This window comes from Garra rufa, chromosome 8, assembly GCF_049309525.1.
Source record: "Garra rufa chromosome 8, GarRuf1.0, whole genome shotgun sequence".
Classification (NCBI taxonomy): domain Eukaryota; kingdom Metazoa; phylum Chordata; class Actinopteri; order Cypriniformes; family Cyprinidae; genus Garra; species Garra rufa.
Genome location: NC_133368.1, coordinates 36,596,197 through 36,608,776, shown reverse-complemented (window position 1 = coordinate 36,608,776; position 12,580 = coordinate 36,596,197). Strand labels below are relative to the sequence as shown.

General features: G+C 37.5%; 1 protein-coding gene across 1 annotated transcript in view; it reads left to right on the top strand.

The window, feature by feature from the left end:
• pou2f1b (POU class 2 homeobox 1b) overlaps positions 1–12,565 on the top strand; it is a 28,207-nt gene extending 15,642 nt beyond the window's left edge. Inside the window, exons 10-15 of the mRNA XM_073845490.1 lie at positions 748–893; positions 2,595–2,774; positions 2,869–2,974; positions 3,062–3,401; positions 3,499–3,587; positions 6,352–12,565. Coding sequence (XP_073701591.1) covers positions 748–893; positions 2,595–2,774; positions 2,869–2,974; positions 3,062–3,401; positions 3,499–3,587; positions 6,352–6,644 — 1,154 coding nt within the window. The 3' untranslated portion in view covers positions 6,645–12,565. The remainder of the gene's footprint in view (positions 1–747; positions 894–2,594; positions 2,775–2,868; positions 2,975–3,061; positions 3,402–3,498; positions 3,588–6,351) is intronic.
• Positions 12,566–12,580: the final 15 nt, after the last annotated feature.

The following is a 12,580-nucleotide window of genomic DNA, read 5'->3' as shown; positions in this document are numbered from 1 at the left end:
CCTATTAGACCAGTAGCATCGCGTACAAAAATGACCAACGAGTTTCCATATTTGTCATATTTAAAACTTGACTCTTTTGTAGTTATATCTTGTACTAAGACCGGTGGAAATGCAAAGCTTCAATTTTCTAGGCCGATAGGATTAGGAACTACACTCCCATTCCGGCGTAATAGTCAAGGAAGTTTGCTGCCGTAATATGGCTGAAGCAGGAGCAGTAATACCACGCAGCACATGTGCAAATGCTAAACTAGCTGGGAACTCATTTCTGATAATACTCCGCCTGCTTCGGCCATATTAAGGCGGCAAACTTCCTTGACTATTACGCCGGAATGGGAGTGTAGTTCCTAATCTTATCAGCCTAGAAACTGGCAACTTTGCATTTCGACCGGTCTTAGTACACGATATAACTACAGAAGAGTCGAGTTTTAAATACAACAAATATGGAAACTCGTTGGTCATTTGTGAACGCGATGCTATTGGTCTAATAGCATTCAATGATCTATGCTAAGCTATGCTAAAAGTGATATCGCCAGAACAGGAGAACGGCTGAATGGATTTCAAAACGGTAAAACCCAAATATTAACTCGGGGGGGAGTTGGAGAATGAGCCCATTTCCAAAAAAAAATGGAGTGTTCCTTTAAGTAATGTTACTAAGTACAGCTGATGCTCTGAGGCACATCTGCAGTGCTGTTTGGACAGGTGCTTATATCACTCCTTTTTGTGTTTTTGTGCGCGCTGTTTGTGCAGAGAACCAAACGTCTGACCAGGCCCTGTCCAGTCCCAGCTCTCTTGGCTCGCCTGGGCTGGGCATAGAAGGCCTAAACCGCCGCCGCAAGAAGAGGACCAGCATTGAGACCAACATCAGAGTGGCCTTAGAAAAGAGCTTTCTGGAGGTGAGCGACATCTCACAGTAGAGCTTATTTGATGAGCCTTTATTAACATTTCACTGGTGCAAAATCCTGCCAATGTAATTGGACTATCAATTAATATTAAATTAGTGTTTAATAATAATGAAATTAATATTTTCTGTAATTCAGTCTATTGATTGCATTATTTTTATTTTACATTAAGTTATTATAATTTACACTCATTAATATTTTCTGTAATCTATACACAGATTTTTATTATTATTGCACTTTTTTTTTATTTATTTTAAAAATTTATTTATTCTTTACATTTATTAAATTGTAATTCAGTTTTTATAAAAAGATTTATAATAAATACATTATTGTAATAAAATGTATAAATTTTTATTTATAATATTCACATTTTCAATTACATTTTTAAAATATTAATTTCCTCTAATTCAGTTTACACAGATTATTAGTATTGTTGTTTATTTAGTAGTAGTATTGTACTTATTACATTATTACTACTAGTTAATAATAATATTTTCTGTATTTCAGTGTATTAATTTTACTATTTTGAATGTTTATTACTTTTACACTATTTTTTCAAATTTGTACATATATACATATATATTGCATTTTAATTTATTGTATTTAATTATTATTGTACATTATTTTTAAATATTAATAAATTTATTCTTTACAGTATTAATATTAAATTGTAGTTATTTTTTATGAAGTTTTATAAGATATTGTTTTTATACTAACATTTTCATTTACATTATTAAAATATTAATTTCCTCATTCAGTTCACACCGACTTTTATTACGTATTATTATTATTTAAGTAAAAAGTAAAAATGTTTTCTGTAATTTAGTGTATTGTATTATTTTAATGTATGCTATATTATTATTATTATTATTATTATTATTATTATTATTAACAAAAATACAAATAATTAAAAGCAATATAAAATTGTATATACATTACAGAAAATATTATTTTAAATAATACAATACACTGAATTGCAAAAATTATTTATAATTACCACTCATTAATATTTGTGTAATTTTACACAGATTAATATTTCATTTTATTATTGTTGTACTGTATTATTTAAAAAGATATTTACACTAATATTAAATTGTAATTCTAAGTATTTTCATAATACAATAATTTTTATTTATTTATTATATTAACATGTTTTTATTTATATTATAGGCTTCTCCTGGTTAAATAAAGGATATAATAATATTATTTAAATATTAATAATTTCCTGTAACTCAGTTTACATAGTTTTATATTAATTTTTTTAATCTTTTATTAAAATATTATTGTTTTATTATTATTATTAGTAGTAGTAGTAGTAGTAGTAGTGTACGTTAATACCACTTAATATTAAATTGTATTATTTGTTGCTATTAGTAGTAATAGTGCTGTTATAGTAGTGTAATTTATTACATTATTGTTATTATAATTATTATTATTATTATTATTATAACAAAAATAAAATAATACAGTGTAATATGAAACTAAGAGAATCTAAATTGAGAACTACAGAAACGCAACATTCAGACCCTTCTTTACGGATGTTCAAAGACCTTCATTTAAATGTTTGATATCGTCTCAACTTCAGATTTTCCAGCTGAATTATTTCTTCCTCAAACCGTAGACTGCAGGCTTGTAGGTCTTTGTGACTGTGTTTGCCGTAAGGGCGTTTCTTGTGCCTTTGCCCTTTTCAAGCAGAACCAAAAACCTACCTCTGAGGAGATCACCATGATCGCGGACCAGCTCAACATGGAGAAAGAGGTGATCCGAGTATGGTTCTGTAACCGCAGACAGAAAGAGAAGAGGATCAACCCACCCAGCAGTGGCAGCGCCATCAGCACTCCTATCAAAGCAATCTTCCCTCCCACCGCAACTCTGGTACGTGACATGCAAACTGCCTCCCTTCATTCAACCCAACAGATCTAACTGGTTAAAACAGTACTCAACCTCTTCCTCCTTCCCCCTGTTTCAGGTGCCGAGTACAGCAAGTCTTGTGACCAGTAACACACCGACTACGATGACTGTAAACCCAGTTTTGCCTCTCACCAGCACTAGTGTCTCCAGCATCGGTTTCACTGGTAAGCCAAAAAAAAGCTTAAAACACACCTAAAACTTTCCTGTGTTCACCTCATGATCTTTAAAAGACCCTTTTGTTTTTCCTCTAGGCACAACTATTGGCTCGGCTACCACTAACACTGCATCAGTCATCTCCACTGCACCTGTGATCACCACTGCAGCGTCCTCTCCTTCGCTCAGCCCTTCTCCCACCGCAGCGCAGACGTCCTCAGAGCAGGCTTCAGCTCAGGAGACAGTGACGGCAGTAAGTCAGGCACCTTCCTCCTTGGCGTCAACTTTGGGCACTGGGCAGGTGATGGTGGCGGGGCCCAGCCTCTCGGCCGCTCTGCAAGGAGCCGCCCAGCTGCCCACGAGTGCCAGCATCGCCGCCATGGCTGCAGCCGCAGGCCTCAATCCTGGGCTCATGGCGTCCTCGCAGTTCACTCCTGGGTGAGTGTCATTTTAGTTCCCTGAACCTCAAAATTGTGGTTGGACAAAATTGTGTGTTTAATGTTATTTGGTCTTTTCCCTGGTGTTTCCTGTGCAGCGGGGCTCTTCTAAGTTTGGCACCCGGTGGTTTCGGAAGCGCTTTGAGTCCAGCACTGATGAGCAACAGCACCTTGGCCACAATCCAAGGTGTGTGGAGCGGCAAGTACCCTTGAATTTACAATATGGCTCTGCATGCGCTTATTAATTTTGCAATCAGTAGCCAGATGAATGTCTTAAAACGTGTTTTGGTGGCACTTGTGTCACTCTACACTCTCAAAAACTTTCAACATATTTGCATACAATTCTAATATTGTAAATGACTTATTTGCATACAATGCAAATATTGTAAACAACATATTTGCATACACTGGCATTTTTTGTTACAGTGGTGGTCAAAATTATTAGAACACTAGTATTTTCACCAGCTAAAAAATGGTTTATGTCAGTACTTTCTGTCTTTTGCTGTGTTGTGTCAGTAGGAAATATCAGTTTACATTTCCAAACATTCATTTTGCCATTAATTGTAGTAATCCAGTGAGATATTTGTTTGCACAAGGAGTCTGACAACAGCCAGTGCTCCACACAGAGATCCGATCTCATCATCATCCAGTCTGTCTGGAATGACATGAAGAAACAGAACAAACTGAGACAGACTAAATCCAGAAGAACTGCGGCAATGTCTACAATATGCTTCAAGAGACCTACCTGCAAAGCTACCTGAAAAATTATGCGCAAGTGCACCTAGGGCAAAATCTGCTTCAAACGCAAAGGATGGTCACACACACCTGTTGATTTAATTTAATTAATAGAAGTAAATTGATAAAGAAAATGTATTTATGACATTATTTTTGACAGCATTTTCCAGTTCTTCTGGATTTAGTCTGTCTCAGTTTGTTCTGTTTCTTCATGTCATTCCAGACAGACTGGATGATGATGATGATGATGAGATCAGATCTCTGTGTGGAGCACTGGCTGTTGTCAGACTCCTTGTGCAAACAAAAATCTCACTGCATTATTACAATTAATGGCAAAATTAATGTTTAGAAATGTAAACTGTTATTTATTACAAGTGATAGAAAAAGATAGAAATAACTGACTTAACTTTTTAGCTGGTAAAAATGTTAGGTTTCTAATAGTGTTGGCCACCACTGTAATTTTAACTTTATAAGTTCATGTGACCATCTAAGTGCATTAAATTTTGTGGAACTGTTTTTTAATAACTATTTAGATTATAAATAATAATAATAATAATAATAATAATGTCCTTTTAATATAAAAAGAGTGCACAAACACAAAGAAAAATAAAATTAAAAATAAAAATTTTAAAATTTGTTAAAAAAATTTTTTTTTTTTTTAAATAAACAGAAGCGTATAAAAGTACTACACCTTTGTTGGTAACTGAATGCATAAATTACCTTAAAGATTTATCAAATGAATATGCAAGGGGCTAGGTATGTGAAGTATAGTCAGATGACTGTTATCCTGAAGGGATAGTTTAGCCAAAAATGAAAATTCTGTCATTAATTTCTCACCTTCATGTCGTTTCAAACCTGTAAAACCTTTGTAAATCTTTGGAGCACAAATTAAGATATTTTTGACTAAATCTGAGAGCTTTCTGACCCAGTATGGACAGCAACACAGCTGACACTTTCAAGGCCCAGAAAGGTAGTAAGGACATTGTTAAAATAGTCCATTTGACATCAGTGGTTCAACCTTAATTTTATTAATCTATGAGAATACTTTGTGCAACAAGAAAACAAAAATCACCTTATTCAACAATTTCTTCGTTTCTGTCTTCAATGTGTGTTTACAAGAGTTAAACCACTGATGTCACATGGACTTTTTTTAACGATGTCCTTACTGCCTTTCTGGGCCTTCAGTGTGGTAGTTGCATTGCTGTCTATGCAGGGTCAGAAAGCTTTTGATTTCATCAAAAATATCTTCATTAGTGTTCTTACGAGTTTGGAACAACATGATTTTTGTATGAACTGGCCCTTAAAATTTGTATATCACTGCTCCCCTAGTTCCGCTGTTTTAAAGGAACACTCCACTTTTTTTGGAAATAGGCTCATTCTCCATCTCCCCCCGAGTTAATAAGTTGAGTTTTACCGTTTTGAAATCCATTCAGCCGTTCTCCTGTTCTGGCGATATCACTTTCAGCATAGCTTAGCATAGATCATTGAATCCTATTAGACCAATAGCATCGCATTCAAAAATGACCAATGAGTTTAGATATTTGTCCTATTTAAAACTTGACTCTTCTGTAGTTATATCGTGTACTAAGACCGGCGGAAAATGTAAAGCTGTGATTTTCTAGGCTGATAAGATTAGGAACTACACTCCCATTCCGGCGTAATAGTCAAGGAAGTTTGCTGCCTTAATTTGCCCGAAGCAGGCGCAGTAATATCATGCAGCACATGTGCAAACGCTAACCTAGCTGGGAACTCATTTCTGATAATGCTCCGCCTGCTTCGGCCATATTAAGGCGGCAAACTTCCTTGACTATTACGCCGGAATGGAAGTGTAGTTCCTAATCTTATCAGCCTAGAAACTGGCAGCTTTACATTTCCGCCGGTCTTAGTACACAATATAACTACAGAAGAGTCAAGTTTTAAATAGAACAAATATGGAAACTCGTTGGTCATTTTTGAACGCGATGCTATTGGTCTAATAGGATTCAATGATCTATGCTAAGCTATGCTAAAAGTGATATCGTCAGAACAGGAGAACGGCTGAATGGATTTCAAAACGGTAAAACTCGACTTATTAACTCGGGGGGGAGTTGGAGAATGAGCCTATTTCCAAAAAAAGCGGAGTGTTCCTTTAATAATTTGATTGATTTATATAGGCCAGTGCTCTGTTTTAATGTTTTGAACACCTAGATTTAAAATGTTCTTTATTCTCTCTTTAGCTTTGGCATCTAGTGGCACCCTGCCCATTACATCTCTGGACGGGAGCGGGAACTTTCTGTTTGCAAACACCAGCGCTGGCAGCACCCCTAACCTCGTGACGGCACCGCTCTTTCTGAACCCTCAGAACTTGTCGCTGCTCGCCAGTAACCCGGTCAGCCTGGTGTCTGCGGGAGGGGCCGCTGGTGCCGCCGGAGCCCTCAACCTGCACATCACCGCCGATGCCCACCAGAGCGCTGTTACCACAGCAAACATGCCCGCCTCCACCATCACCACAGCCTCTAAGGCCCAGTGAAAGCTTTACCCACTCTTCTCCTCTCCTAGACCCCTTTCCTCTTTCTAAGTTTATCTTGCTACCACCAAAAACAAACCTACTAAATAGGATTTAATGTTGTTTTAATGTTTAAGTTTGTACGTTCTAACTTTTTCACATATCTTTTACAACTTAATCCGCGATGTTTGGACCTCATCGATGGGTTGACTTCAACCAAACCAACCGTAAGCGAATGTTGGCGTCTCCGCAGAGCTTGCATCAGGAGAGCGAAAAACCTCCCTGGACATTGTGCCAAGTCTCTGTGCGACGCAAAGACATATTCGTTTCAGCGAACTCGCTCTCTTCTCCCATTTTCACACGAAACCTCTTCTTCAGAGGTATTTCTGAAATGCTTTTAACCAAAAAATACTTTGTTTACTCTGTGTTGAATGATACCTTCTTACTGCTGACAGTAACCTCCTCTTCCTCACTGTAGAAAAATGTTCTGTGTTTATGATCTCGTCTCTTTTCACTGGAGATCCTGCTTTCCTTTTTAGATGCACATGATTTATTTTTGTCAAACATGGGTTAGCTTTATGTCCAGTATCTTGTGGTTACAAGGCTTTAAATGGAGTAATAAGCGGCTGTGATGCGGTTTCATTGCTTTAAGGAATCGTTCGACTGGCCTTTCTTTCTAGTCAAACACTTTCAGATATTATTTCCTAGTAGCAAAAGACTAGTCTGGGTCTGATTCTTGACCTAGTAACGGGCTCACTTAATACTAAAAGCTTTAACGAGTTGTTCAGCGTGAGCGACAGTAACTGAGCAGTCTACTTTGAAGCTTCAGAAACTGAGAGCTGCAACTCTTACGTTAGTGTCAGGACTGTGTAACCACGTAGGGTAAACCTCCTCAAGGTCTTCCTAACATGGGATGTACTTACGGTGTCACCACCTGATTGTGAAGTTGTAGGTCAAGCGAGATAAAGTCGATGAGGTGGATGATGTTCAAGTTTGTTTTTGTTTTTTAGGGTCTTTGATTTTCTACTTGTGCACAGTATCTGTACCAAAAAACTGGATTTGAGAACTGCAGTCTGCTCGGTTTTAAGCAGGACTTCTGTCACGCTTTAACTAAGAGGTCTTTATTTCGGAGGTCTTTGTATTGCCTCTATTTCAAGATATACCAAAAATCTTTGTTATACCTGTTGCTGTATATTGCTACTGTAGCGTAGTTTAAGCCTAAATATTTATGAGCGAAGGCTCTCGGTAGACCACAGGAAATATAATGCAATATTTTGATCTTTTCCAAAGACGAAAACATAGTTTTTCTCTTCTTTTTTTTTTTTTTCTTTTATTTGAGATGGCTGTCCCTCCTCAATTTTGTAGTGTCAGTGAAACTAACCAAATAGATCCGAGGCGAGAGCAGGACGTGATGCTACAGCATAGGACCAGTTGGAGGTTTGGGATTGTCCCTTCTTCTGGTCAACTTTTGGGGAAGTCGTCTTCCCATTCTGTTAAGATAACTGAAAATTGTAAACGTGAAAGTAATGCAAGTGTGTTCTTACCTGACAGGCTTTTTGAACATTTTCCCTTCTTTGTAGTTCCAGGTGCCAGATCCAGAAATTACGCAAAGCCCCTTGTCCCCTCCAGCCTATACCCTGGAGGACAGTAGCGGGCTTGAATATCCGTTATAAAGGGGTGAGAACTTAATTAAGGGTTTTAGCCGGATGGTCTGTTTTGTTTTTCCCTTCCAATGTAATGCAGCCATGATGTAAAGCTTGAACCAAAGTCGATTTCTCACTAGCTGCTGTGCCTGTGTGGGCCAGTGCAATGCTGACCACACTTTCACTACTCACTACTGACAAACTTTACCATCTATTACACTTCTTTTAAACCCTGTTCTTTTGACTCGCATTGTCCCACGAATCGCGTTCAGCTTTATGAAGAAATAGCGCAGCGCTAACTTGCTTTAGCTCTCGATATCCAAGCATTTAACGATCCAAAGAGAATCTTAAGGGCCTTGTGTTTAAGTGCTGTTGAGATTTTGGGAGTCTTGTGTCCTTCATTTCATTCTTTTACCTTCTTTGTTTTGGATGTCATCTCATTGGACTCAACAACGATGCTGCGTTTCGTCGAATGAATAGCAATAGAGTCCACCGAACTGTTCATTTCAACTCCAGAAGAACCTGTGGAAGTGCAAAAGGCTCTGAAAGGCTTCATATGACAAGAAGGTGGATTTTTAGTATTGGTACATTGTCTAGACTTGCTTTTTTTATTGTTGTACGACAGAGACAGGCATTCTGGGAGAATTACATTACTGTTTCATGCGTAGCATTGCTTTTAACACTCTCAACTGTGGCTTTCATCTGTTACTGTGGCTCTGTCTGTCAGTTTATTTTACGACTGTTTGTTAGCGACGCTATTTGTGTTTTATTGTTAATATGATTTGAAATACCTCAGCAGCACTTACATGGAAGGTTCACTTTAAGCAAAAGACACCAGTAGTCAACTCCAGAATGTACAAAAGCTGTCCGTTTTTAAAATGACCAACGTGTAAAACAAGATTACAAAGAATAATCTGTAATAATAATAATAATAATAATATCACATAAGTCTACTACTGCTATTTCAAGTACTACTACTACTACTTAAAGGGTATGTCCAGGTTAACTTGTAATGAATATTTTGTTATCCTACTTGCCAAAGTAAAAAAAAAAAGCCTTTGTCTTTGCGGCTGGGTCTTGTTGCTGCTCATTCCGCTGGTTCTGTCCGGAAATTTCAACGTAGCCTCTCTGGACGTGTAGATTTGTGTGTTGTTTTGCGCATTAGTGTCACGAAACCCGGCGGTCGCCGGGGACTGTGGGGAGTTACTGATATATTTATCTGAGGAATCACTCAAAGATTAGAGAACTTCTTTTCTAAATTCTATATATATTCACTTATGTAAGATGCTCATATTTTATATTTGAACTAATATCTAGTTTGAATGTAGTGTTTTGTCATGCTTATTCACTAAAAGAAAAAAACAAAACAAAAAATGACTTCATTTATATTATAGCTATTCTAAAAAATAAAAAAATCCAAAAAAAAAGTCAAGACCAAAAATTGCAACCACGCCCCTGCGATGTGGGAGTGGCTGTTGTGTGCCCCGCCCACATTTAAATGTGGTTTGTTTGAATGGGAGGGGCTTGTGATGGTGCTCCTAAAGGAAAGCCCCCAGCTTTCATTGACATAAGCACCAAACTATTCTTAACTTGATTAGATTTTTTTGCTTTACTTTCTCTGAATTTAATTTGCCATGTTGCTTTTTAACAATCTTTAACAATCATTTGAGTTTTATTACTTTATGCCTTTTTTGTATATCATGAGGGAGCAACGTCACTGGCTTTCTTAGTTTGACAAAAACTTGCATTTATCATTTATGCCTTACTATTATTTCAAAGTTTGACACATTGTAGCAAACTGTAACATGTTGAGAGATGACTTTGTTTGGTTGTGAATTTGTGTGTGCGTGTGTGAAAGAGGATGCAACCGAGCATGCACCAATGTCAAAACTCACATGGTGCATATCAACCATGAAAATAACGCTGTGAGTTTTATTTGTGTTTTGTGATATTTTGGAAGTGTTGCTACCTACTTTGTAGGTAAAATTCAAGCCGGTTGGATACCTGTTAAAAGCTTTACTAATAACTCAACTCCAGCTGATATGTAGGGGGCGCTAGTGGTGCATTTACTTTGAAAGATAAAACTTGTAGAGAGGTTCTGTCTGACATATCTTAAAAGTGAGACTTTAGTGACACTCATTGGTAGGAAATACAGGAAACTGATTTTTTGTTTTAAGTGGATATAAGGAATCACTTGGCTGTAAATGATATCCTTTTTAACCTGTGTGCTCATGAGATGTTTCGGATGTGATTTATCCACGGATGTTGAACCTGGCAACAGCTTTTTACATTTGAAGTTGTTGCGGATCCTTTTTGGCACTTGATTTTGGCGTGTGTGGATGCTCTGACTTGTGATTGGATAGTTTCTCGATTGTAGCGGGGTTTGCCGCCGTAGACCCTCAGTCTAGTGACAAAATAGGATAGTTTCAGAGGTCATGCACCAGAGAGCCAAGCGAGAGCTGGTCTGAGTAAAGGAGCTGTTGTATACCTCATTTATAACTCGAAACTGAGTAAAAAAACTTGCTTTAAACTACTACAAAACATGAAAAAATAATGTCCCGGAACAGAAGCCTGCAGATGTCTGTTTAAAGTTTGAAGGGAGGAACCAGATGGATGGAAACCCAGAAGGCCGCACAAGCTCATGCATATCCCATCCCACTTATTTATATTTTGCTGTTAATACAAACTTAAGTTGTCACTATAGCTCCTTATTATTTTTATACCAAAGCTTTTTTATGATTTGACAATCGTCGTTTATGAACCCCTAACCCTTGTAGGGTTTGTGCTGTTTGTTCTTCTGGGTTTGTGGCCTACTTGTTCCTCAGCTTCTCAGTGGTAACCAAAGACCATTCCAAATTCCAAAGTGATTGTATGGACTAAACTCTCTCTTCTAGTGCCCTGCCTTAACCATCACCTTGAGGTTTTCGATCATTGGTCGTTCGTGACCAAGTGAGCAGGCTTTGATAGAAAGAGGAAGCAAAACAGCTCTGCCGGCTTCTGGAAAGGACTTAAAGTAACCCCTCGTGGGCTGGGTGATGTTTATTAATACACGCTGAAGGATGTCCTGGGCTCACTGCAACCTGCTCAGGATAAACTGTCCTCTGGAGTCCCACTCTGTGGCTGCAGCAAGGCAACACTGTTTCTATGATTGTCTACAGAATACATGCAACGTCTCTCCATTGTCGTCTTTTAGGTGCCGTGGTTTTGCTGTTCTGTCGCTGTCTTTTATCTAGCTTTGCTGTTTCCACGATCATGATTTGAATTGGTTTGATCAGCTGTGCAACTATGCATCGTTGTCCTCCATCCTGCAAGGGCGGCGTCTGTGACGCGACCCTTTTCAGATGGATCTTAATAGTTTTATGCCGAGTCGGAGAGTCGAAAGCAACTATAAGCTCTATCCCAAAGCAAAAATATCCAAATATGAAATGTTTTACAAATGCAGATACCAAAGATTGCTCTGTTCTTTTTGTTCCTCTTCCTTCCCAAACCCTTCAGCGTGTGTATTAAGAAACAGAACCCAGCTCTGACAGTAGTCCTAACCTCAGCAATTCCAAAGCTTAGATGTATATTTTGGTATTTTTCTGAGATGCTTATGGGGAAAAAAAAGTGTCGTTTTTAATTTTCTTGTTCGTTAGATCTGTTGCTCTTTTCTGTCACAGCATGGAATTTAACTGCAAAACTGTCTTACTGTAGGTTAAAGAAATAGTATTTTTGTATGTTTTTGGATGTGTCAATGTATGTGATATCAGTTTCACTGCCCAACTTATTGTTTTTAAAACAAAAGAGAAAAAGGTTGAGTTAAAAAACAAAACAAAAAAGACTATGTACATAATACTTAGGTCACTGATTTCAAAAGAAATCCCTCTCTATACTCTCATTTCCATGTTTCCTAAGGCTGAAGCTCAAGGAATGTGTTCCATTTTTCACCCTGTCACATACTGTATAGTGTACTTCTGTATCTCCCTTCAGAACGCTGTAACTCACTGTTGTAATAGTGATGATTGGTTGGGTTCTGAGTATCACTACAGACCTGAACTCTAGCGCCACTCCTGGCCTGCTATCAAGCGAACATATACCCAAGACTGAACGCTAAACGGCTACATCGCTGTAGCTTAGAACTGAATGATTGTGTAGAATATATGTGAATCAGGATACATGGTAGATTTGATGCATTTGTCTGCTGTATTTTGTTTGTTTGTTTTTTATATATATATATATAAAGATAATCTTTTACTGTAACTGTACAGTTCTCTTTTGTTGTAAACATCATTAAACCATTTTCCAAGTGTTTTAATATTCTAACATGTCTTTGGTCTT